The 25,385-nt window shown below is 55.5% G+C and overlaps 3 protein-coding genes across 7 annotated transcripts in view; 1 reads left to right on the top strand and 2 right to left on the bottom strand.

The window, feature by feature from the left end:
• LGALS2 (galectin 2) overlaps positions 1-25,385 on the bottom strand; it is a 346,473-nt gene that overhangs the window by 318,015 nt on the left and 3,073 nt on the right. The gene's annotated exons all lie outside the window — the stretch shown is intronic.
• Positions 3,313-12,761, bottom strand: SOX10 (SRY-box transcription factor 10). Its single transcript, XM_084751569.1, has 4 exons — positions 12,539-12,761; positions 11,564-12,069; positions 7,375-7,643; positions 3,313-5,091 (listed from the first exon to the last, which is right to left on the bottom strand). Exons 2-4 carry the CDS (start codon positions 11,989-11,991, stop codon positions 4,388-4,390), a joined length of 1,401 nt encoding a protein of 466 aa, XP_084607695.1. The 5' UTR covers positions 11,992-12,069; positions 12,539-12,761; the 3' UTR covers positions 3,313-4,387.
• Positions 14,217-25,385, top strand: part of PICK1 (protein interacting with PRKCA 1) — an 88,731-nt gene continuing 77,562 nt past the window's right edge. For 3 of the 5 annotated variants that reach the window (XM_084751571.1, XM_084751573.1, XM_084751570.1), the window contains exon 1: positions 14,219-14,366. The gene's annotated coding sequence lies outside the window, so the exon portion shown is untranslated. Of the gene's footprint in view, positions 14,367-25,385 lie in introns of all 5 variants that reach the window. The other 2 variants (XM_084751574.1, XM_084751572.1) reach the window with 2 other exon arrangements.

Here is a 25,385-nt window from a genome sequence, read left to right as displayed (position 1 = left end):
TGCCTTCTCAGCAGACAGATAAGTCTTTGTGCCCAGGGAGCTGGTTGCCATGGAAACCCCCAATTTCCTTTCCAGTGGGGACTGGCTGCAGGGGCTTCTCCCTTCTCAGGAGTATCACAGAGCAGGTCTCATCAAGCCAGCCATTGTTCCTAGGGACCTGCCTCGAGCTCTTATCGAGGACTCAGATCCCCTTTCAGGAGCGGTGCTTTAGCAGGAAGTGTGGGGGTGCAGTGATTCCCCACTGTCCCTAGGCAGAGTCCTGTTCAGCAAGTCAGCAACTGGAGCAAGAACCAAGCACCTTTTCCGCCCTGTCCCCACTGTCCCAGGCCAGTTCCACTCAGTGCCCTCCATGGCCCACCTCTCTGGTCTGCCACCTTGTGTCCTCTGCTCCTCAGACCTGAGCTGGCGTGATGTGCTCTTGGGTTCCATGTGAGCTGGAGTCCCTCTCCTGCCTCCTGTGTCATTGAGCTCTCTTGTGCATCCCACCTCCCACCCTGGCAAGGCCCTTGCACGTCCTGAGGTAGAGAGGTGTGTGTGGAGCCCAGGATGGTGGGGCATACCTGTAATCCTGGCAGTGGAGGTGGAGGCAGGAGGCTTGTGCGGTGAAGTCAGGGTCAGCCTGGGCTACATGAGACCTTGTCTTACGAATTGTTTTTGGAAAAGAAGGCAGCTGTGGACAGTGGCAAAGTTAGAAAGAAGAAGGGCTTCTGAGTGGTCCAGCCTGACCTCTGCTCCGCTGACACTCTAAGGAGGCATGGCACTCCACATGGGACTGAGCACCCCGTCAGGCTAGGAATGTTGAGTGGGGTGCTTGCTGCTCTGGATAAGGGTTAATTCTGGGAGTCGTAGACTTTGCACCCCTGCCACCCTCCTCCAAGCCTTTGGAAGCCTTTAATCAAGTTGGGTGCTGAAATTTCAGCTCTGAAATGCCGCCTTTGTGCTGGCATCCAGGCAGCCGCCCCAGAGTGCGGGGGTCACTTTCTCGGCCCCATTTCTCTAAATGGTGCCTTTGTTCCCTGCTGGGCTGCTCAGTATCAGATGTGATTAAAGGGAGATGAAGCTTGGGGGGGGGGGCGGTTTAACCCTTAGAGGATAGGGTACAAGGAGTTGGGAGCAGAGGGCGTTTTCCTCTCCCCTCGATGCTCTTGGGCAGCCCCCTCATTCAGCTGGCCAGGTGTGGGTGTGTCTCCCATGGAGTTTGCTATCACTTGCCAACTTTGTAAGATCTCCCATCTCCTTAGTTTATGGTCATCTTGTCAGTCGTTTAAAGCACCTGACTCCGGAGCTGCTTCTGTGCTGGAGCACATCCAAACCTGTGTCCAAGCGTACAGCCCCCTGGTGTTGGCACCAGCAGCCATTATGTAGCCAATCTCATGAGGTGGCAGGGCCCTCTCTTGGTAAAAGCCCTCTATCTTGCCAGCTCTGTCTACAGTCCCTGCTTGGAGCAGGAGCACTGCCTAGACTGAGGTGGACAAACATCAGAGAAGGTTGGTGTAGGTCATTTTATGTCTGACAGTGCTGGTATCATACATGGAAGCCTGTAACCAGAAGTGTTCTTAAGAGACAGCATTGCAGCCGGGTGGTGGTGGCGCACACCTTTAATCCCAGCACTCGGGAGGCAGAGGCAGGTGGATCCCTGTGAGTTTGAGGCCAGTCTGGTTTACAGTGCAAGTCCACGATAGCCAAGGCTACACAGTGAAACCCTGTCTCGAAAAACAAAATAAAACCAACCAACCAAACCCAAGTATTGCAGCAGGGCGTGGTGGCACATGCCTGTAATCCCACTACTAGGGAGGTAGAGGCAGGTGGATTACTATAAATTTTGAATTTGAGGAAAGGCCAGTCTGGTCTACAGCCAGAGAAACACAGAGAAACCCTGTCTTGAAAAAGAAAACAAAACAAAAAAAAAAAACCCAACAACCTAAAAAGAGTCAGTATGGCCAAGTCAAAAAAGTTTTTTATGGTTTCTGGTCTGGTAGGTCTAGGTTTTACCCAGGCAACTGGCAGTCTCCTGCCACCTGTGATGGGTGGGTGAAGGATGTGTGAGGAAGAGCGCTGATGTAGAGGGGCACTCGGTGGCAATGCAGGGCCCTACCCTTTCCTTTCAGTCCGTATCAGTGACTTCAGTGAAGATACTAAAAAACATACCTACCTGGACCTAGCTCAGGGAGAGCTAGGCCCCAAGGTTTAGTAGGGGTGGAGCAATGGGTCTGGTTCAACAGGCTTTAAAAAAACAAAACACAAAATGGCTTCTGTGTGGTTCAAGTGGTCTGATGCTGCATCAGAAACTGTTGAAAAGAGCGAGGGTCTCAGGTACCAAGCTTCAAGGACCAGCAGTTTGGGGGAGGTGGCCAGAAGAGCTTTCTGGTTGCAGCTTAGATGGAATTATGATTCCATCAAGCTGAGCTTGATTCCGGGTACCCGTCCTTGGAGGGCTGATGGGGATGGAGGGATGATGTGGATGGAGCAGTGGAGCCTGGGAAGTGGCTCAGGGCATAAACTGTCAGGGCACCAGCTTCCCAAAGCATCAGGCAATGGGAGCCACTCCCTTAGAGGCCTAAAGGATGTACACTCCTGGCAGAGCCAGCAAGCTGGGCACACTAGGAACTTTGCTACCATGGGAGTGTCCAATCATTGGCACTTCCTGTCAGAGCAACTTGGTAGAAATTTCCCCTGACCTTGCTGGTATGAGCTTGCCAGTGGCATAGGTCATATCCCCCTACTGAGGACAAGCTCTTGGAGAACAAAGTGGATGGGGCTTCTTAGACTGAAACAGGTTGCCTCTGTGATGGCTCAACTAGATGCTGGTATGGGGGCTCTTTGTGTGTGTGTGTGTGTGTGTGTGTGTGTGTGTGTGTGTGTGTGTGTGTGTGTGTGTGTGTGTGTTGGAGGAGGTGATGGATGGAGAAGTGTAGCCACGGAAGGTCCATCTATACATTCTATGAAACCTGCTCACCTCAGGAATAAGCAAGATCAGCCCACTGATGCTTTTTGAATAGCTGTCCCATGAGTTCCTGGCAGATGCCCCCTCCCCCCATCACGGGAGCAGAGCAGCTCCAGGGAGCAAAGCAGTAGAGCTGGACCTGGGAAGAATGAGCGGGCCCCACGCATGGATTTCTTCTGAGGCTTTCAGACCCTGGGCACCGGTACCCGTCAGGATGCTGGCTGCCCTGACTTGCTCCACCATCCCTGTGTCCTTAGGGAGGGGAGATCCTTGGAACCTCTCACCTTTGCACTCTCCCGGCTGCTTGCAGACAGTCTGAAGCAGCACAGGTATGGGGTGGGGGTTGGGGTAAGAGACCAAGAGACAGGCCAGGTCAGGCCACCAAGCAGGCGACCGGAAGCTTTGATTTTATTACTTGGAGTGCTTAATGCAAGTTAATCAGGGCTGGAGTAGCTAGAGGAGGGGTAGGCACATGGCGGCTATGGAGATAAATAAGGGGCGGAATGTGTTACATGTGGACTGGGCTGCAGAACAGGAGATGGGGAGACAGAGCTACGTACTTTATTAAGGTATCACTGGAGCAAAGGGCGCGAGGCAAAGGTGGGATGTACACGGCAGGGGTTTAGTGTCCAGCCTGCTGCCAGCAGCCTGGGTGCTGGGCTCTGAGGCTAGGGCCCACGCAGTGCTAACTCGGAGCCTGGGGGCGAGAAGGCTGGGTGAGCTGCCTCTGACTCTTTCCTGGGGCCCCTGCCTCCTCACCTGGGGTGGGCCTTGAGGTGGTGGAATTGTTTGGGAAGAACATGGGGTTTCCTCCTCAGTTAGACAAGGGGTGAGGTTACTGACGCAGAATTGGACCTGGGGACCTCTGCCAGTTCCTTCCTGCGCTCAAGTGAGGAGGGGGCGTTGAAAGGATCAGAGCTTCCATCAAGGATCCCACCCTACTCTTCACAAAGCTGTTCCAAGCTGTCCTCAGTGAGTCCTTGGTGGCAGGACGGAGCCAGCTCCAGGCTTTGAGGCAGGTCCCTGGGTAGCCTAGCTCTTAGGCACAGTGACACAGAGGCACACGGGCCTTTGAGCCCCTTGCTCTCCAAGGAGAAAACAGGAGAGGCGAGGCTTCCTACCCTCACTTCCTGCCTCCCTGAAGGAGTGAGCAGGACTTCTCGGGTCCTAGGATAGAGGGTCATTTCTGGGGATGGGTGGCCCCTCACCCTCAGTCTGGGACAGCCACCAACTCCTTCTCTGCCAGCTCAGTCAGGGCTGGGCCTCCAGAGCCAGGGTGGGTGGAGGTCATCGGAGTAGGAGCTGGCAGAAACCTTCCTGCTGCTGTAAGCCTCTGTAGCCTCCACTGCCACTGCCAGGCCTGAGGCTGAGGAGGAGCAGGGGACACAGGCTGGGGGAAGGGGCCCTGGGGCCAGGTGGGGACTGGTGGTGACAGGGCCCGCTCTAAGGTCGGGACAGAGTCGTATATACTGGCTGCTCCCAGTGTGTGGGACTGTGGGATTGGGGCCCTGAGGGGCTGGGGTCAGAGATGGCCGTGTAGAGGGGCCGCTGAGAGGGGCCCATGTAGGAAAAGGCTGAATAGAGGCCAGAGGCCTGGCCTGCATGGCCATAGTAGGGTCCTGAGGGCTGATGGTCAGAGTAGTCAAACTGGGGGCGGGAGATGGAGGGGAAAGTGGAGCCGTAGTGGGGCAGACTGAGGGAGGTGTAGGCGATCTGGGAAGTGGACGGCTGGTCGGTGTAGTGTGGGGGTCCCTGGGGGCCTGTGGTCTCTGTCTTCACCTGGGCTTTGGCATCCACACCAGGGGGCGAGACCGTGGGCAGAGCCACGCCTGGTGGCTTGGAGATCCAGGCAGAGTGTCCACTGGCTACAGCCAGGGCACTGCCCAGCCCGTAGCCAGCTGCTGAATAGCTACCCACGTGGCCTGGGTGCCCGTTGGGTGGCAGGTATTGGTCCAGCTCAGTCACATCAAAGGTCTCCATGTTGGACATTACCTCGTGGCTGATCTCCCCGATGTCCACGTTGCCAAAGTCGATGTGGGGCTTCCCGCCCTCCCCCAGGGAGCGCCCATCCCTTTTGGGGTCTGCCTTGCCGGACTGCAGCTCTGTCTTTGGGGTGGTTGGAGGGGTAGGAGGGCCATGGCTCTGGCCTGGGTAAAAGAGAGAGACAGAGGAGTAAGAGTGAGTAAGCTTGAGTCCAGGATGGCCAAGGCTACACAGAGAGACCCTGTCTCGAAAAACCAAAAAAAAAAAAAAAAAAAAAAAAAAAAGAGTGAGTAAGCTAGAGGCAAGGAGGCCCTAGAAGGCCTCATGGTCCATCCATCTCCAGGCAGAGGGATGCTGACCTCTGAGACCAGCTTCCCTGACCTGCTGCCTAACTGATGACCCTACTGGGTCATGCTGGGCCATTGTCCTGGGCCCTGTTTGACATCTGTTGGTCACTCTCTCTGCATACCCCTGCCTGCCCTGTTTACTTTGGACTGTTATCTCTTACCACCTCCAAACAGCACTGTGTCCTCTTCAATGCAACCTCAAGCCTACCTACCCGTGCCTGCCAGCTCTGCTCAAGGAGACCCTGTCTCTTTGCCTGTTAACATTCTCACCCGCACCCTGCTCAGGATGCTGCTAAGTGCCAGATGCTGGGGATAAATGGCAATAAAGTCTGACCCTGTCTCCAAAAGCTCGCAGCCATGGAGAGATAAGAGGCCTACAAGGCTGGAGCAGTAAGTGCTGTGTGAAGGGACATGCAAAGGACCTTCGTTGGAAGCTAGAGAAAGGCCACCCGCTGCGCCATGGAGATGAGACTGTGTGTTAGGAAGGGGGCTAGACTGAGCATACCGCCACAGAGAAACAAACCCATGGCAACCCACGCTTAGCAGCTGCTCAAGGCCTCTGCCATCACACTGGAGGCGGCATCAAGTCCTTCACTAGCCATGTGCTCTGAATCTCAGGAGACCTTCCTAGGCTTGAATTTTGGCTGTGCCATTTACTGTGCAATCCCAGGCAAACCTTCAACCATCTCTTAAGCAGTTTGCCAATGATGGGGCCATGGTTAAGAGCACCAGCTTCTCTTCCAGAAGACCCTGGTTCAAATCCCAGCACCCACATGGCAGCTCACAACTGTCTGTAACTCCAAGATCTGACACCCTCACACATGCAGGCAAAACACCAATCTACATTAAAAAAAAAAAAAAAGCAGTGATGAGCCCAGGGAGTCTAGACACTACATCTTGGGGATCCCTCCTTGATTATAGTTTGGAGTTGGCTGTTTCCTGGAGACCCTGCAGGACACATAGATGCTGCCGCCATCTGAGTGTCACAGGGGCTTCTCATGTTTCTTCCTGTACATCATCCATGTGATCCCATCCCTGCTTCTCCCTTTAGACTTTAGGCTCCCGAGCCAGGGACCGCAGGCTTCTCTTGGTGGGTGCCTGGTGTCCTTTCCAGTCAGTGCCCAACACAAAGTAGGATTTAGCTCGTCTTCTGATAGCAGCGCTCTCTGTTCGTTGGTCACTTTCTGCATGTCAGATTGGCGTTCTGCTCATGAGGAACACAAGTGAGGCATCCAACGGGCCAACCACAAGGCCTGGCGTCCAACCGCCTGGCCTCAGACCTCTGCCGTGGATCAAACTCCCTTGTCTGTTTCCTCAACTATAGGACAATCTGCTACCCACAGACCCGAGCTGCTGAACACCTCACTTCACCATTTCGAGCTGATTGGTCGGTTGGTAGACGGAATCATCAGTACACACAAGGCAACCAGCCTGTGCCTGACACAATGTTAGGGCTCAGGAATGGGCCGTGTTTGGCCCCTCTGCGGCATGTGCAGTGTTATCCTGGGCAGGGCTAGGAGGAGGCAGAGTCCTTTCCTATGTTTGATCTCTCTCTCTCTCTCTCTCTCTCTCTCTCTCTCTCTCTCTCTCTCTCTGATTTGTTTTTTGTTGTTGTTGTTTTGTTTTGTTTTGAGACAGGGTTTCTCTGTGTAGCCCTGGCTATCCTGGAACCCACTCTGTAGACCAGGCTGGCCTTGAACTCAGAGATCTGTCTGCCTCTGCTGGGATTAAAGGTGTACGCCACCACCTCCTGGCTTTGGCTTTGTTTTGTTTCTTTGGTTTTGTTGTTGTTCTTACTCATTTCTCAAAAGCCACCTTCTGCCCTTTCCCTGTACCTGCTCTGGCTTCCTCTCATAGCATGGCCTCCATGGCTTTCTGAGCTGGCTTTCTCTGCCCAGCACCACTGTCCCCCCAATTACCATAAGCTCCCAGAGTCCTCGCTGAGCTGCCTCTGGGTTCTGTACCCCTGCCAGCTGTACCCCTGGCTCAACCTTTCCTAGGTCCCAGCTCAGGCTAAGGCAACTCTCCTCTGCCTGGCTTCTCCCAGCTCCACCGCAGCTCTGCCATCGGCATACTGGCAGCTCACGACCCAGTGCTCACCTGAGGGGTGCTCTGGGTTCCCGTCTGACATGGGGGAGCCTTCTTCTGGGTGCCGGTGGTCCAGGTGGGCGCTCTTGTAGTGGGCCTGGATGGCGGCAGCCCCTCCTTGTTCGGCCTCCCCGCCTGGGCATTCTGCCTCCCCCTGGGCTGCCTTCCCGTTCTTCCGCCGCCGAGGTTGGTACTTGTAGTCCGGATGGTCCTTCTTATGTTGCATCCGGAGGCGCTCAGCCTCCTCAATGAAGGGGCGCTTGTCACTCTCGTTCAGCAGCCTGGGGGTGGAGGACATCAGAGGTGCCATGAGTGCTGGGGTAACCAGGTGAGCTTCCCTCTGACTTTTGTTCGCGGGATGGGACACCCAGAGGGCAGGGCCAAGGTAGGGCTGTGCCCTGCGGTTAGCACCCAGAAAATGCCAGGCCAAGGAGCCCTAAGCCTGAGAAGGCTGTGATCTCTGTCCTCGAGTGTGCTGTCAAAAAGGAGCTGCTACAAGGGGCAGGCTTCAGCCCAAGGATGGAATAGTTCCCGTCACTGAAGCTGGCTGTGAGTAGAACTGGCTGCCTTGTTGGAGGGTGAGCTCCCTGGCACTGGAAGTGTGTGGAGAGAGGCAGAGGAAGCCAGCCTCTGCTACTTACTGGCCGTGTGCCCGATTTTGCCCAAGTTACTTGTCAGACTCTGAGTCTCTTCACCTACAAAATGAGGATGATAGATAACACCTACTTCACTGGGTGTCATAGTGAAGCAGACGGGTTCTCAGGGTAGCCCTGGCTGTCCTGGACTCACTTTGTAGACCAGGCTGGCCTCGAGCTCACAAAGATCCACCTGCCTCTGCCTCCCTGAATGCTGGGATTAAAGGAGTGCGTCAGCACGCCCAGCGACTTGGTGAACTTTTAGTGTGGTGGGACTGATGGTTTTAGGTGTGATCCTCTTTTAATATTGGGGGGGGGGCACGGGGAATTCTGTCTCCTGAGAGATAGCCTGTATCTGGGACCCGGGAGTGGCAGAGGATAGCAGAAGCTGAGTCTTCCCAGACTCTGGGACAGCCTGAGGCATGTAGAAGCCCTCATGGCAGTGTCCCCGCTCCATCTCACTCCTGCTTCAGGTCAAAGTTGGGGGTGGAAGGTAGCAGCCCCAGGGTAAGGAAGACAGAGTGGGGTGCCACAAGGAGGGGAAAGAACAGATACACAGGAACCACTAGTCCACTTCAGGGGTTTCTCTCTCTCCAGCAGTCCCTCCAGCACACCCAATTGGTGCCCTCTTCTCCTAGGCAACGGAAGACCAAGCCCCCTCTCCGGGCTGGTTATGCCAGGCACTTTCTAGCCAGCAGCAGCATTCCTTTGCAGCTTAGCCTCCTGGTCTGCCCTGCACCCAACTAACATTCCCCAGAGGACCCTCTAGCTGAGCCAGACTCCATTAGGGTCAATGCACTTTCAGCATAGATGGAGACCCCAAGACTAGGCCTTCGAAAGAACCACACAGCAAGACGGTGGGTCTGCCGGTATGCCCCGCCCCCAACCACATACACAGATGCTCCAGAGGTGACCTGTGACACTGGACACTCTCCCATGTCCTTCTCAGTGTCCCCTGCCTGGCTGACAACTTGAAGTCGCCAAGAAAATGGCAAGCCATGTGAGAGAGGGGCTACACATACCAGAAGAGCAAGAAGATCACAACAGTGCTGCCCACCATCATTCCCCAAGCTACACTGTACCCAGGTAACCCTCGCCGAAACCTTCCAGAAATGCTGCGGTGCCAGGCCCCATCTTAGCCTCTCCATGCCAGCCAACTCTGCGCTGTTCTCCTCATCCGCCCCGCCCCCCTCCCCACAGCCAACCCTAACTCCTCACATTTGTTGCTCACATTTGTTGCTACCCTCCTCCACTGTCACCCACCTCCCCCAAGCTCAGTCCTCGTTTGCTCCTGCCTCTTGCTTTGGAATGGGTGGAGAAGGGAGGCTGGTTGCCAGCTCAGGGAGTGGCTCCTGGTGGGTCACTGTTATGTGTGTCCTCCTGTTGTGCCAACAGCCGTAAGATGACTGGGCAACAGCCTGTGAGACTTGGGGCGGTTGGGTGGGGGCTGGATAAGCCTCCTATCGGAGGGACTTCAACCTCAACCTACTCCTAGTTTGCTGGCTCAGACTGTGCTTTCCACACAGGTCATGGCTCAGCACCGAATGGTCCCTTCCCAGATGGCATCCAAGGTCCTGATAGAGTGCTCACACAGCAGCCACCCACGACCTGTATTCACGCTCGCTGATCCCAAACTCGTGCATAGCTCTCCTCTGTCTGTATTTTAGGCTGTATTCCAGCTCTGTCTACCCAACCATCTATGCTCCCAATGCCCTCAGAGTCACGTTCTTGGGAGAAGTGTGCTTAGACCCCGTCGGGTAACTGGCCATCCCAGCCCACATTCAGGTGTCTCCAAAGACCCTTACCCAGAGCCCAGGTGGCCACTACCTGTTGACACAGCCTTGGTTCCTTGGCATGGTTTTGCTAGCTCCCATCCCTGGGGCCAGATCCTCAGCCAGCAAGGAGGGCTCTCCTGCCCTCCCTGTCCCCATGGACTGCTGTGTCTGAGTGGTAGGCAGGAACAAGTCTGCCTGAAGGGGACTGGGACAGAGCCAATGGAGGGACTCCTTAAACCCTTGGCACCAGAGGGTGGTGGGAGAGTGGGGTCCATCTCTCATTGCCCTGTTATAAATCTGGGTGGACCCTGGGTGAAGGAGCTGGCTGCCACTTCCATTCTTGAGCAAAGCTGGACTCACGTTCATAGCGGCTGGCCAGCCAGCTGCTGCCTGGTCAGAGATGGGGACTGAGGAGGCTGGGGGAGGGGGTACTAGGCCTTTAGCAAGCACATGGCAAGCGCAGGCTGGGAGACTGCTTGCTGGTCTGTCTTAGAATGGACCAATTGCTTCTTCTACAACTTCAAGCCACTGGTCTTCATAGCAGGCCAGCAAAATGGAAGGAGGAGAGCTCCTCTAACAGGCCCTAGGTTTCCTCAAGCATGGAACTCTCCACGTTCCTGCTCCCTGCCCAGCCCCACCAGTCCAGAGAGTGAAGTGTGACCCACCACTGTCACTAGGGCTAATGCGGGGATAACCTCGGACAAGGTTGGGGACTGGATTCTGGTCCTGGCTCGGTCGCCAACTGACCTAGGTCGTGTCTTTCTCTTGGACAGTCTAGTGGGAGAATCAGGTGACTTCAGCAGTCTAGCATCTGCTGGAGGCCTTGTTCCCTTTGGGCCTGGCCCGGGGTGCCCGCGCTGGGTAGAGGTGCTCCACACATAGGCGGAGATCTGGGCCAGGACAGCACGAGGGTTAAAATTGATCCCTGGAAAACGTTGCCACAAAGGTTTGAGGCCAGCCTAGGCAGCCTGGGGGCTCTGAGGGACCCTGGCAGGAAGCGGGCTTCCTCCTGGCTAGGGTGTTGAGCTCCAGCTCTTGACGAGGTTGCTCAACCATTGGGTGGAGCCCGGGGAGGGAAGATGGCGCTGGAGCGAGTAGCTTGGTGGCTCGGGGACACAGCTGGAGGGGAAGACCTCTTTTTGTGTGCCCTCTCCTGAGAATAAAGAAGCCCTCAGTCTAGAGGCTGGGGTTGGGAAGGTCCCCCAGGACAGCCGGAGTAGGCGACCCTCTGGTATCAGGGAACGAAGTTCTTCACACTCCGCTTTCTCTGGGTTCCTTGTTTTCCTTGCAGGGCCCCCACCCCACCCCCACCCAAGCTCTCCATCTGGCTCCGTCACTTTCCCAGCATCTACAACTAGACCAGTTCTCTCCGTTTCCCACATACTCTCGACCACGGAACCGGTGGCGGCGGCACACTAAGTGTGTGGATATGGGATTGAGTAGAGGTCATCAGCAGAGGTCTGGTGAGAAGCCACCTTTCGTGCCCACCACCCACAGAATTCCAACCATGAGGGGGCGCCTTCCCGCCCGCCCTCCCAGCATGGGGTGGCGCAGCCTAGGCCGCTGGGGGGGCTCTGAGTTCCAGGGTGGGCAGCCAGAGGAGCCCCTACAGGGATACTTTGGGTACATAGGTGGGCGAGATTCCTAAATCTGGTCTTTCAAAGAGACTAGATTTCCAAAGGTTGGCCTCCCCTAGAAGAAAGGCCCAGACGATCTTGCTCTGGGGTCCCAGGCTAGCCCTAATGCCTTCGAAGGTAGGGCCTGCAGGGACTGGGGCGGGGCACGGCTCACCTCCAGAGCTTGCCCAGCGTCTTGCTGAGCTCGGCATTGTGGAGGTGCGGGTACTGGTCAGCCAGCTTTCTGCGCGCTGCCTGTGCCCACACCATGAAGGCGTTCATGGGCCGCTTGACGTGAGGCTTGCTCTTGCTGGCGCCATTCACGCGCACGGGCATGGGCACCAGTGTCCAGTCGTAGCCGCTGAGCACCTGGCTGACCGCCTCGCGGATGCACACCGGGAACTTGTCATCGTCCGCCTCGCCGTCTTGCTGTTCCTTCTTGACCTTGCCCAGTTCGCCGGGCCCCGGGCTGGCTCGCAGGCCTGAACCGCCGCCGCCGCCGTCGGGTCCCAGCGACGGCGCACTGCCTGGGGACAGGCAGCGGGGTTCCTCCGAGCCCACAGGGCTCAGCTCTACCTCTGATAGGTCTTGCTCCTCGGCCATGTCGCTCCCGGCCGCCGCCGCTTCGGCCGCCTCCCCGGGGCCCGCCGCCGGGGTCCTCGCGAAGAGCCCAACGCCCACCTGGACGGGAAGGAGGGCGCGATGGAGAGGCGCCTTGCGCTACCCTAAGCGGGACTCCAGATGCAGCCCAGAGGTGGCGGCTCTCCCTGTCTGCGCTAAACCCACTCCGGCCTGGGCCCATGCACATGCCAGACCCTAGGAGGGTGCGTCCCGCCTCCACGTCTTCCCACCCCCGATCCTAACCGTCTCTAGGTGTGGGTGGTTTTTTCCCCTTAAACCTCCTCTTGGGTGGAGGTTTGTTGATGGAAAGGAAGAAAAACGGACCCTTTATTCGGCTCTAATCCGGGGCCCCTGGAATTTCCCACCTTTTCTCTCACCTCTCCTTCCCCTAGTCTGCCCTGACAGTCTAGGGAAACTGGGTGGAGGACGCATGCCTACCTGTGGGGTGTCAAGCCTCTCCTACTCCAAAGCAGGGGTGACCCAGACCCCTTTTGGCAGTCCGGGCCCAGGGGAGCAGTGCGCCACTCACCTCCTCCGACCTCTCTTCCAGTCTGGGGCTCGTCCTGAGGAAGTGGAAAACCGTGTCCCAAGGTGTGCGGTCCAGCTCGGGACTGGGGAGTGACGCTGATGGACTGAGAGGGAGGGGCTGGGGGGCCCTGAACCTCAGGCCACTGCCTTGTCTGGACAGAGCCTGAATCCTCACCACCAAACACCCTGGCTGGACAGCCCGAGACTGACTGAGCGACTGAGCCGCTGCAGACGGCTGGGGAAGGAAGGAGGGGGAGGGGAGGGGGGAAAGGAGGGAGGGAAGGGCAGAAGGTGGAGCCTCCAGCACAGCCTTCATCCCTAACACCCAGGACGCCTCCACTCTGCCCAGTTCCCCTCCCCCCCCCCCCCACCTCAGCCCTGCTCCTAGGCCAGTCTCCCTGGACTAAGCTTAGGTTTGGGCCGCTGATGTGAGAGCGGGGGTATTTTAGGTCTGGGAAGGGAGAGATGCAGGTGGTACACTCAGAGAACCTGTTGCGTGGGACCCTAGAGCTCTGCTTCTAGGTGGCGGCAGGGGCGGTTGATAAAAGACTGGAGGGAGAAGCGAGGATCGTGGGTAACCTGAAAGGGTCGCAGCCTGTGTTGCTTAATTGAAGTAATTAAGAAATCCTACTGGGTCCCACCGCTGCCAGACGGCCTCACTGTGTCAACCTCTCCTCCACGGAGGTCTTGACAAGGAGGGCGGCAGCTGGCTAACCTGCCCCAGGTTCAATCAATGGCCCCTTCTCTCTGGATGCCAGGATCCAGGAGGCTGGAGTGGCCGAGGGTGGGGGGCACGGCTCGGCTGAGGTAGGGGAGGGGTGGTGGGTCCTTCGAGAAGGACAGGAAGGACTTTGGGGTCTCACTTCGGTGCTGGACTCTCCCTCTACAAGGAAAGGGGAGGAATGGAAAAGTCCCAGCCCTGGATGTCATGAAGTCCTCACTTTCCCACACTGCCCCCCTTTTTCTCCACCCCTCACTCCCATCCTTTGTCCTTCCTGCCCTTTGCCCCAGGCTTTCTTTCCCTGGCTCCTTTCCTTGGTCTCACCTCCACAGGCCAGGGACACTTTCTCTTCTCACTAAGAGGCAGCCTCTCCTGGTTAAATGGCCAGGCAGAGCTGGGGTGCCCATGGAGGGACAGAGGGGCCTGGGTCACACCAGTGGCAATGTGTGGCTTCCCTCTTAGCTGGGCAGGGCCCTAGGCCCACACCACACAGGTATTTTCTGGAGTCAGATTGGAACCGGAGTCCGGAGAATCAAGGCCTCACGCACGGGGAGGCCCCAGGGTGGAGAGTGGGACACAATGACATAGTCACACAGGGCAAAGGCATGTCGAGGGGGTGGCAGACATTGGTAACACACACTCACACATGCTTGCGCACACACAACCAGCCAGACAATCGGACCAGTGTGTCTGGGGCTGCAGAGCCCAGTGAATTAGGAGTTTGATAAGGGTTTTCTCTTTCTCTCGCTCGCTGGCCTTGGACAATCTCCCCCCAGTTTTCCTCGACACCACCCCCGGCGCTGCCAACCCTCCTCCCCCCGCCTCCCTTCTCTTCCCTGTGCCCAGACTCTTGTTCGGGGCCTTGAAACAGTGAGCTGTCTTTGTTCGAAATACAGGTGAAGGCAATCATGTGATTAACACACACACACATAAAAAGCTTTTTAACAGCGCCCGCCCGGCCTCAGAACTGCCCGGAGAGAAGCCGCCTTGGATGGACAGAGGGACTGATGAGGAGCATCCAGCCAGTCGTGCCCAGGCTCCCCTGCAGCGGTCTCCAACGTCCGCTGCTGTCTGCCCCGCTGCCTGCCTGCCTGGCATCTCTCTCCCGGTGGGTCCCGGTTCATCCCTCCACCCTTTGGTCCCTCCTCTTAGAGGGAAGGTCCTCTCTGCTCTCTGTGTATCTGTGGCTGAGCCTGAGACCCCTGGGGCATGGAGAAGTGCTGTGGGGGGGGGGGGAGTGGGCCCAGGAAGTTGGGAGGGGTGGTGGTGGTGGTGGTGGTGGTGGTGGTGGTGGTGGTGGTGGTGGTCTCACAGCCGCTCCCCTCCCTAGTCCCCTGCCACCACCCCCTTGGGCCCAGCCACCAGGAAGGAGTGTGTGTATGTGTGTGGGGGTCTATAGAGGGCCACACCTGGTTTGTGCTCCCCCCCCCCCCATCTCTCAGGTTCTCCTGAGTGCTCTGCTTGGTTGGACCCTGCCTCAGGGAGCTGCTAAGAGGTGGTGCTGAGGCAGGCAGGCCTCTGGGGGCAGTCGGGGGAAGGACTGTGTCTTGGCTGAGAGATTCCCCCTGTGAACGAGACGTCTGTGAGCAACAGGCTGGCTGGCAATCAGGATGCCTTCCACCTTGTTTTAGGCCTCAGGGGACCCAATTTTCTCCAGCAAGGAAAGGGAAAGGCTCCCCCACCCCCACCCCCGTTTTCTCTACAGAGTAGGGAGATAGAGAAATGTGTGTGGGGTTGGTCCTCGGACATCAGGGTGACCACGAGGGCCAGAGCTACCATCTGCTTGTTTCCCAGCTGGCGGCTAGAGGGGAGGGCCTGTTTAACTCTCCATTCCTGACTATAGCCCAAGGATGCTAGTGACTCTATGCCCCTCACCCTATCAAAGCTGCCCTGAGATAGAGCTCCTCCCCACCATGGGGAGGGGTGCTGCTGGTATATGCTCCCCAGCAGAGGGCTAAGGCCTGAGTGTCGTGGAATCCAGGGTTCCTGCCATGGGCAGAGGCCTACCAGGAGTTCGAGGGCCCACAGCTCAAGTCCCTTTGAGATAGTCCCAAATTCCTCAGAAGATGACCCTTGGGAAGAAGAGGGGACCTGAAGTCTTTCAGTTGGGGACTCGAAGCCCACAGTCACCTCAGGTCAACAGTAGCCTTAACCTTTCTTCTTTGGTGTGCTGTCCTGTCTGGCAGTAGGCTCCACCCACGAATCTACACCTTAACCCTAGGCTCCTCAACTGTCACGTGGCAGAGGAATGCCATCCCTCCCACTCTTGGAGGACACACAGAGAGTGGCAAACCTGTTGTTTGGCAGAGCCGGGGGTCTTGAGTAAGGATGGCTCCAGGAAAGTTTGAGCCTTTGCCTGAGGCTCAGTTTTCTTGCATGGCCATCTGTCCTTCAGGTCCCCTCATAGGGCAGGGAAACGATGCAAGGAGGGGGCACCATGAGGGCATTTGCCACCTCTGATCACAGTGGTGTAGACCACACTGCGAATCCTTGCTCCCTCTCATTTCTTGTTGCAAGTCTGTACTTCCGCTGCTCTGGAGCCTGGGAGCTAGCTTGACCCTTCTCAGGCATGAGGGGCCTGAGGTTCTCTGCATTCTTGCCAGGTTTGCTTCCTGGCACCTGCTCAGGGCTGGTCTCGTGCTCAGAGCCACTTACAGAGATCTCAGCTGGCCTTGAACTCTCCACCTTCTGCTTTCCTTAGCTTCCTAAGTAGCTAGGATTACAGATGTGCACCACCTCCTCAGCAGTGTGGACTTAAAACAAATGTTGACAGCCAGATTCCACACCAGAATGGTCCGTTTAGAATGAATTTCTGGGAAAGAGAGGCAGTCAGTCTTTTTTATTTATTTCTTTAGAAACAGGGTTCCTCTGTGTAGCCTTGGCTGTCTTGGATGGGCTTTGTAGACCAGGCTGGCCCCAAACTCACAGCGATCCACCTGCCTCTGCCTCCCTGAGTACTGAGATTACAGACTTGTGCCTCCGTGCCTGGCTCAGTCTTTAGTTTTATCTTTGCAATTCCTTTGGCAGGCTTTGGTTTCCGTAGGAGTGGTCCCTGGAGCTCCAAGGCTGGGAAGGGACCCCTGCCAGATCCAAAATCTCTAAGAAGAGTGAGTAGGACTTGGAAACTGAGCCAGAGAGCCAGTGGCCAAACTTATAGGTGACACTGAGATGTCCAAGGCATTTGAACGGCTGTGGGAAGTAGAGGCTGAGGCTAGAAGTTGAGTGTAGTCCTGACATCCAACCATCCCTTGGAGCCCTCAGCTTGCTCTTGGTAGTGTCTGGGGGTGGTATGCACCCTTGAACATGTCCTAGGTTGCCCCATCTTGGCAAGGCTGTGTCTTCCTCCACTTGGGTATGGCGGAAGATGATGTGGCGTTAGGGAGAGTCCATCATTTATAGCCATGTGGCCCTGGGGCAGGTTATTCTAGGATTGTTGGGACTTGGTTTTACCTATACAGTGTTGACAACTTCGTACATTTACTATCTATTATCTTTAAAGTATGTGTGTATGAGAGGGAGAGAAAGAAAAACACACACACACACTCACGTCTAGTTAGTAATTACGATAAGTGTTCACTAGAGAAAATGACGTGGGTGTTGGGCTAATGCTGAGAGGCATAGCGGCATGCCCTCTCTCCATTCCCTTTGCACAGGCACCTGGCTGGAGACTCACCTTCAGAAGCCCGGGGCTCCGCTTGCTTTTGTCAGGGAAAGGGGAATGGAATCCAGGGACGCACCTCACATACCAGGCAAACATCCACATCCAGCCCTCACCCTCAGGAACTTCTCATATGCCTCTCGAATCCCAGCTTCAGACCTGTGAGTGGGCGGGCCCCCACCCTGCACCTCTGTACCTCATGAATCCAGAACCTCCCTAACTACTCAGGGGAAGGAGGAGGAGGAGGAGGAGGAGGAGGAGGAGGAGGAGGAGGAGGAGTACCTGCCCAGCTCTCAGGGCTCCTGATGTTTGAGAGTCCACTCTCTCAACGAACCTCTCTGTCTGAATCTGGTATCCTTATTCTCCAGGGAAACTGAGGCACAGAGGGGCTGAGGGAGGGGCCTGTGTTCAACCAGCTGGTTATGAAAGGCTACTAATGGAGGGAGGCCTAGGGTTTACTTCTCCTATTTGGTCCCCTAGACTCCAGGCATAGCTTACAAGGGTCTACCCTTTCTTCTCTCAGGCTGGGCTGGGCTATTGACCTCGCCCACCCCGTCTTCTCACTGGGCCTCTCCTGCCACCTGTCCGCTCCAGGTCTAGTCCTTGCTTGCACCCCAGCTAAGTGGAGATGTGTGTTTATGTGTACGTGTGGTTCCTGTGTCCTCTCTTCCGGGCCCAGCTTGGTAGTCAGGCTTGCCCATCACTTCCTGTGGCAGCCCTCTAGGTTGCTCCACAGCCCACCATGCCCTTCAGTGGTGGTCCTTGAGTTGAGCTGCTATTTAGGGAGGAAAAGGGAGGGAGGATGGAGCAGGCAGGCAGGGCTTCCTGGAGGTGGAGGGCCTGTGTTCTGAGGCAGGAGGAGTATGTTCCAAGACCTGGCCCAACAGGGGCTCTGGCACCGCCTTGTTTCTGCCCTGAGCTAGAGGCCATTCCAGAAGCCCAAATCTTCCTTCTTCCAACCCCACCCTCTCCGGGAACAAGGAAGTTGGGGCTGGTGCCCAGTGCCGCCTGGGGCAGCCTGGCCTCTGCCCCTTTCTTAGAAGCCCTCAGAGACGGAGACTGCCCGTTCCTGTCATCAGACTCAGCTGCCTGAAAGCCCTTCCTGCTTTCTGCCCCGAGCAGCTCAGTCGCTGTGGCCTTTCATGACTGCCTTCTGTGCAGGGCGGGGCATGGGGCCAGGAGCTGGGCCAGGAGGTGATGGGGCCAGGCCTGGCTTTGGAGTCAGTCTGTTCAACCAGATCAGCCTGGAACCCCAGAACCTGGCATAGCCAGGTCCCCCACGGATGATATGGGCTGGAAACATGCCCCTGGGACTGAAAAGTTCCAGCTGCTACAGATGCCTGACTTGCTCTGGCTACCTTCCTCCCTTTCTGGGCCTTAGTTTCCCCATTTGTAAAATGAGAGATAGGCAAGATGATCTTAGAGTCATGTTTCATCACAGAAGGCCAGTGCCAAGCTCAGTGCTCCTCAGCACGTCCCTGGGTCTCCCTGAGGGTCAGGGACATGGACAGACACTGCATTTTCCTACAGTTGCAGTAGTGTCTCTCTCTCTCCCTTCCTTCCTTCCTTCCTTCCTTCCTTCCTTCTGTGTGTGTTTTCGAGACAGGGTTTCTCTGTGTAGCCTTGGCTGTCCTGGACTCGCTTTGTAATCCAGGCTGGCCTCAAACTCACAGAGATCTGCTTGCTTCTGCCTCCCTGAGCGCTGGGATTACAGGCACGGCCGGCACGAAAGACAGTCTCTTAACTGTGGAACCCTGAGTTTCAACAGATCTTTAAAGAAAGAAAGAGTCCGGCGTGGTGGCACACGCCTTTAATCACAGCATTCAGGATTCAGAGGTAGGTGGATCTCTGAGTTCGTGGCCAGCCTAGTCTACAAAGGAGTACAGGACAGCCAGGGCTTGTTACACAGAGAAACTCTGTCTTGAAAAATCACAAAAATAAATAAATGAATAATAAATAAATAAATTAAATAAAATAAATTAAATAAATAAGTTGCCTTTTATTTAAAACATGAACCCTATTCTTTTGTTTATGGTTTTTTTTTTTTTTTTTGAGGCAAGGTTTCTCTGTGTAGCCTTGGCTGGCCTCGAACTCACAGTGATCCGCCTGCCTCTGCCTCCCAAGTGCTGGGATTAAAGGCCTGCGCCAACACGCCTGGCTTGTTTGTGTTTTTTGCTTTGTTTTGCTTTTTTGGAGACAGGGTCTCACTATGTAGCTCTCACTGTCCTGGGACTCACTATGTAGATCAGGCTGGCCTTGAACCTACAGAGGAACCCTTAATTTTGTTTTGGTTTTGTGTTTTTTATTTTTATTTTTATTTTATTTTAAAGACGGGGTTTCTCTGTGTAGCCTTGGCTGTCCTGGACTTGGCTTTGTAGACCAGGCTGGCCTCGAACTCACTGCCTGCCTCTGCCTCTCGGTGTGCTGGGATCAAAGACATGTGCCACCACACAGGCTGGAACCTTCACTGTTTTATTAGTGTCCTTGTTGTTTTGGACCAGGGTCTCGATATGTAGCTCTGGCTAGCCCAGGATTTGCTTGCTATGTAGCTTAGGCTGGGTCTTGAACTCACTGTTTCCTGCATCCGTTTCTTCTGTGCTGAGATTACAGGCAAGTCCCACCGCAGTATACCAGTGTCTTTTCTCCTTATTAACCACTGTTTTGGTGGCTGATAGTCTCACCGTTCCAGAGAGGGCAGAGTTGCTGAAGGAGGGGACCTTCGGGGCTCCTCAGTGCCTGAGCAAGATGTGACCTTCCTCAGTTACCTTGCTTGACATTTGCTGGGTGACTACTGGGTGCCAGGCCTTGTTCGTCTACAGGGCTCGGTGTCCCTTTACTTTGTGATAATTTTATTGCATCTGTTCTCTCTCCAGTTCCTTTCTTCTGCCTCAGCCCTTTCTGCTTCCTGTTCTCCCCCTGTCATCCCCGCCCCAAACCCTCCCCACCCCCCAAGAGTAGAAGGAGAAGGGCTGGGATCTCAGCTCTCCTATGCCCACACCGAGATCCCAACCCCTGGGCCTCAGTTTACCCCTGCCCTTGGCCTTCACTACTGTCAAGTCCAGCCTCCCACCCCACAGGCCAGATTGTCTTCTGCCTCCTGGCTTGCCTATCCACTGCTGGGACCTTATCTCTTGCGGTTGTGACTGCAGAGCTGGCTTCTGTGCCCCTCCGCTGTGGGGCTGCATGTGGAAGAGGGAATGACTTGCCTGCAGGTGTTGGTTGTTCAGGAGGCCTGGGAAGGCCTGAGCTCGCACCCAAAGCGCAAAGCTGTGCGTGTGAATCCCGGACCTCCACTTCTCTCTGTTTCCTCAGCAAGTGGCTGAAGGTCTCTGTCTCTCCAAGTTTCCTTCCAGGCGAGGGTCAGGATTAGGGAAGATCATGTCGGTAGTCATTTAGGAAAGCCTTTGGATCATGGCGGGGGCTGTCAATGCCAGTCACTGTTGCTAGCTTCTGTCATGGGTGGCTGTCGGTTACCTTGAGCTTTGTCGTGGTCACTGCTGCTCATCCTGTCAAGCTGCTTTCTCCAGCTGTCCCTGCATCTCATCCCACTAACCAGGACAGGGCAAGGGCGCGCCCTGATGAACCACACAGAGAGGGCAGCAGGCGACAGAGGTCATGTGATTGTCTGCTTTGGGACTGGACATCACTGTGTGACTTTTGCCTCCAGGTCTTCTGAGGACATACCCAAGGGTTGTGCTGTCTGTAGGATAAGGGAAGAACTTGCAGATTTATTGGGAATTGTTTTCATTCATTCATTCATTCATTCATTCACTCATTCAAGATCATCAAATACTTTCTAGGCAACACGGTGCAGAGACGTGCACGGCAAGGGAATGGTGAGGATAGAGGGGCGGGGCCAGGGAGGGAGGCCTGGAGCAGAGGGACATGGCTGCAGGCACAGCGGGGCTCCTCATACAGCGTAGGTTGCATGTGGCCACTGGAGGTTTTGCGCTTTCTACTGCTAGCTGTCAGCAGCCTGGGCAAGGGGCTTGTTGAGGTGGACAGTGTCAGCTCCCCACCTGGGATTCCTTGTCACTTCTCTCAGTCATCTAGGGTCCTATCCAAGACTAGGAGACTAGGCTGGCTGTGATAAGTTCATCCTCCCCCTCCTCTTCCCCCTCACCTTCCTCCTCCTCCTCCTCCTCCTCCTCCTCTTCTTCTTCTTCTTCCCCCCATTCTCACATGGTTTACCTCTGTACTCTAAAAGTGCGAGTGGGAGCCAGGTGGTGGTGCGCACACCTTTAATCCTAGCACTTGGGAGGCAGAGGCAGGAGGATCTCTATGAGTTCAAGGCCAGCCTGGTCTACAAAGTGAGTCCAGGATAGCCAGGTGCTACACAGAGAAACCCCGTCAAACAAAAAACAAAAAACAAAACAAAACAAAAAGAACACGTGGGGTGATAAGAGGGTTCTTGGCATTTGTGCGACTTTGATGATGTCACTTCATAATGAGAGAGGAAGCTGAGTGGTGTGGTAGCTCAGGCACCAGAGCCAGAGAGACCAGAGTTCAAGCGTCACCTCTGTCCCACTTACCAGGCCGAGTCACCTAATCTTCCTGCACCTTCATCTTCTCATCCGTAAGATGAGGATGGCAACACCTGCCGTATGAGACTGTTTCAAAGGTGGACAGGAACAAGGAAGGACAAGGACTCCGGAAGTACTGGGACACACCTGGATGGGGGGTGGCCTTCTCTGGGTCACGTGGACTGTGGGTTAGTGTCAGGCTGATGGTTTACCCTAGTAGACCTGGGCCGTCATGTCCCTTCCCAGATGACTAGGCAGGGTCTGTGGGGCAGGCCTAGGAGGTTTAATGTACACATACCAAGGAGCTGTGCTCCCCACAGTGTGACCAAAGCTTCTGTTCACCCCAGCCACACACACACACACACACACACACACACACACACACACACACACACTCCGGTTTTTTATCCCCCCCCTCCCCACACTGTGAGTTGAGACGTCAAAGTATGAGTGCCTATTTGGGGCTTAGATCCAGAGTCACGTCCTGGTGACTTTTTCTTGGCAGGTGCAAGGGGAGGAACTATTCCCCATTCTGCTTAGGTCCCAACTCCTGCTGCGTGGCCCTTGGAGACGTGAGTGGCCCTCTGTAGGTGCAGTCCTTCATTTATACAAGGGGAGGAGTAGCTTCTGACACCTCCCGGGGCTCTGTCCGATACAGCATTAGGAATCTTCAAGTTCTACAGGGAAAGGCATGCATCTGGTTTTGGCTCTCACCTAGGCTGCTGCTTCTGGGCTTAAATGTAGAAGGCATTCGTAAGTGTTTGCTAAGCGCATTTGACCATGGAAAGATCTCGCTAAAAATCCTCTTCTCCTTCCGTCCACCTCCTTCAGGCCTGTTCCCTGGTCTGGCTTGTGCCAATCCTGACAACCCTGTGGGTCCGGCCCCACAGGTGCTCTCCCTCATGGGTCCTGCCCCACAGCTGCTCTCCCTCATGGGTCCTGCCTTTGGGCTCGGCATAGTTGTCAGACCTACAGACAGGACCCCTGATCCTCCAGGACGGCATAGTTGTCAGACCTACAGACAGGACCCCTGATCCTCCAGGACTTTCCCTTTACAGCATATGGCAGCTTACAAGGATAATGCTTTTATCGCCATCTCTACACGGTCCATCTTTCCCCATGGAGAGCTGTTTCATGGCTGCGCAGTGGTTCCTGGGCGAGGGGTGGTGGTGTAGGGTCGTGCCGAAAGAAATGACATTAGTGGCTTAGATTTAGACGTGAAACTTCTCTGGGGTCCCTTGTATAGTGGAGGCAGCTGATTTGGGTCTTCAGCTCTTCTTTTCCTGGAGCTGGGGCCACCTCGGAATGGGGCATAATGTACTGGGGGAACCAGGCCCCCGGTATCTAAACTAGAGAGAAGGGGATAGAGATTGGAGCCTGCTCCACCCCCTACCCCATCCCCCCCCCCCCCCCGCACTCTCCCCACCCCACCCCACCCCCAATCCCACCCCGGGCAGTCAGGAAGGACAGGGCAGATCTGTCAGCCTCAGATGCCACCCGCCCCCCAGGGGACCCAGCCCTGAACCCAAGGAGTCAGGGCAAGGGGGTGGGGGACAGGAAGCCCCTGTGTCTTCCCCTCCTCCCTCCTGTCCCGCCCTCCACCCCCATTCTGGTGAGAGCTTGCAGCCCCAGGCCTTGGCACTCTGAGGACGTGGGTGGGGACAGAGTGGAGGCCTGACTGAAATCCCGTTCCTTCCTAATCTTTTCCTCTCTGGGGTTTTGGGTGGCTACTGCCCCGTCAGGCCCTGGAGTCGTGCCTGGGCCTTTATAGAGAGCGACAGAGGGAAGCAGAATGGGCAGAACAGACTGGGACCTGCGAGCTTCCCTGGGAGGCCACGGCCTGCTTGGGAATCTCTATATGATCTCAGATGTTCACAGCTCTTCTCTGGCCAACACTGCTCTCTTTAGCTGCCAAGGTACCCCAAAACCTGGTGTCCCAATAAACACTGGAGAGCTTGTAAATGTAGATTCCCAGGTCCCATTTGGAGTTGCAGATTTGGGTGGGCAGATTCAGTTAGGAAGATGTACATGGCAGCATCCTGCGTTCAAAGTACCACAGCCTCAAAATTTCCACCCCAGGGACAGGTCCCTCCTCTGGGCTGTCTGGAACAGGGACTGGCTATAGTAGTAACTCAACACCTGGGCTGTAAGGTACATAGGCTGCGGAGCCTGGGAGGCCAGCTCTGCTTACAGCTGTTTCTGTTTACACCACCACCCCCCTTAGAGAGTTTTCCTCTGGACTCTTTGTCCATCTCTGTCTTTGCTTTGATTTTTCTCTATACTAGTTCCTCTCTCTTTCTTTCTTTTTCTTTTTTTTTCTTTTTTTTTGGTTTTTCGAGATAGGGTCTCTCTGTGTAGCTTTGGCTATCCTGGACTCACTTTGTAGACCAAGCTGGCCTTGAACTCACAGCGATTCGCCAGCCTCTGCCTCCCGAGTGCTGGGATTAAAGACGTGAGCCACCACACCTGGCTTAGTTCCTCTTTCTGCCTCTTACTTTGACTCCATACTTTGTTGTTTCCCTTTCTTGGTTTCTTTCCTTCTTCCTTTGTTTGTTTGCTTGTTTTTGAGACAGGGTTTTTCTATTAGGTAGCCTTGGCTATCCTGGAACTTAGACCAGGCTGGCCTCAAACTTACAGAAATCTACTTGCCCCTGCCTCCTGAGTGCTAGGGTTCAAGGAGTGTCCCACCACTCTTTGGTTTCCCTTTCTTAGTGGTCAGTCTGTCTCTTAGGCCTAAGATTATCTCTCTGTCCTTGCTCCTCTTTGTCCAGGCCCCTGTGTCCCTCCCTCTCCCCCCTCCCCGCCCTTTAGGCTGCATTCCCGTTCCTTCCTTCAAGCTCCACTCTTTTCTCTTTATCTTTCCTTGTCTCTGTTTTTCTCTGTCTCTGTCTCTGTCTCTGTCTCTGGGGTAGAGGTGGAGCTGGCTGGGGTTAGAGAGCTTTGCATGTTGTGGGGTGGGGGACAATGAGATAGTCATGGAGAGAGGTGACGGCCTGGAAGGATAAAGCTTTTTGTGAAGGATGCCAGAGAAAGCAAGCCTGGGGCTTGGGGCTGTCCTTCTGGCCTGACCTCCGAGCCCTCCCTCCCTGGCTCCCAGCCCATGTTTTCACCTTGCTTCTCTCCAGGTCACCTGTATGCCCTGGGTCACCTGCCCTTGCCTTGGCCTGAGCCCAGCACCAAACTACCTTTTCCCATTTCCAGCTCCACTACCCACCCTTGGCCCCTTTGCTGGCTGTCCTGGGATGCATTGCCCAGGCCCCCATAGCACCAATGTCTGCTGGTGGCAGGATACAGGCAGGGAGAAAGGGCCAGGCCTGCATGAGTCTGGGGCTGGAGGATTCAGGCCTGTCCTGGCAACAAGCAAAGGTCCTAGAGACTGAGTGTGGGCAGGTGCCCCGACTCTTTCTTTGTGAGCCCAGGCTGACTTGCTCAGGGGTCCCCCAGCCAGGCTACAGATCTGGGAGAGTCACAGAGAGATTGAGGGCCAAAGAGAGGGGCAGGAGGGAGGAGAGCACATCTGTGTCCCAAAACCAGGTCCCTGGGAACTGTGTAGAGGGGAGGGGACCCAGTTCTTTCCTCTCTGGGGCTCAGTTTCTCCATACAGACAGCAATGGCAGACTAGGATGGCATTTTAAAATATATATATTTTATATTATTTGCATTGGTATTTTGCCTGCGTGTATGTCTGTGTGAGAGTGTTGGATCCTCTGGAGCTGGATAGAGTTATAGATAGTTGTGAGCTGCCATGTAGGTGCTGGGAATTGAACCTGGGTCCTCTGGAAGAGCAGACAGAGCTCTTAACCACTAAGCCATCTCTCCAGCCCCCTGCGATGGCATCTGAAGCCCTGCTCTCTTTCAGCCTTGGGTGGAAGTGAACCCTTTATTCACAGAGAGTGATTCCTGCTCCTCCCTCAGCCCCACTCCAAGCTTAGAGGCTCCAAATGTC

Source organism: Acomys minous (assembly GCF_964271855.1).
Source record: "Acomys minous genome assembly, chromosome: 12".
NCBI classification, from domain to species: domain Eukaryota; kingdom Metazoa; phylum Chordata; class Mammalia; order Rodentia; family Muridae; genus Acomys; species Acomys minous.
The sequence above is the reverse complement of the archived record's forward strand: the minus strand, read 5'-3'. Positions and strand labels throughout refer to the sequence as shown.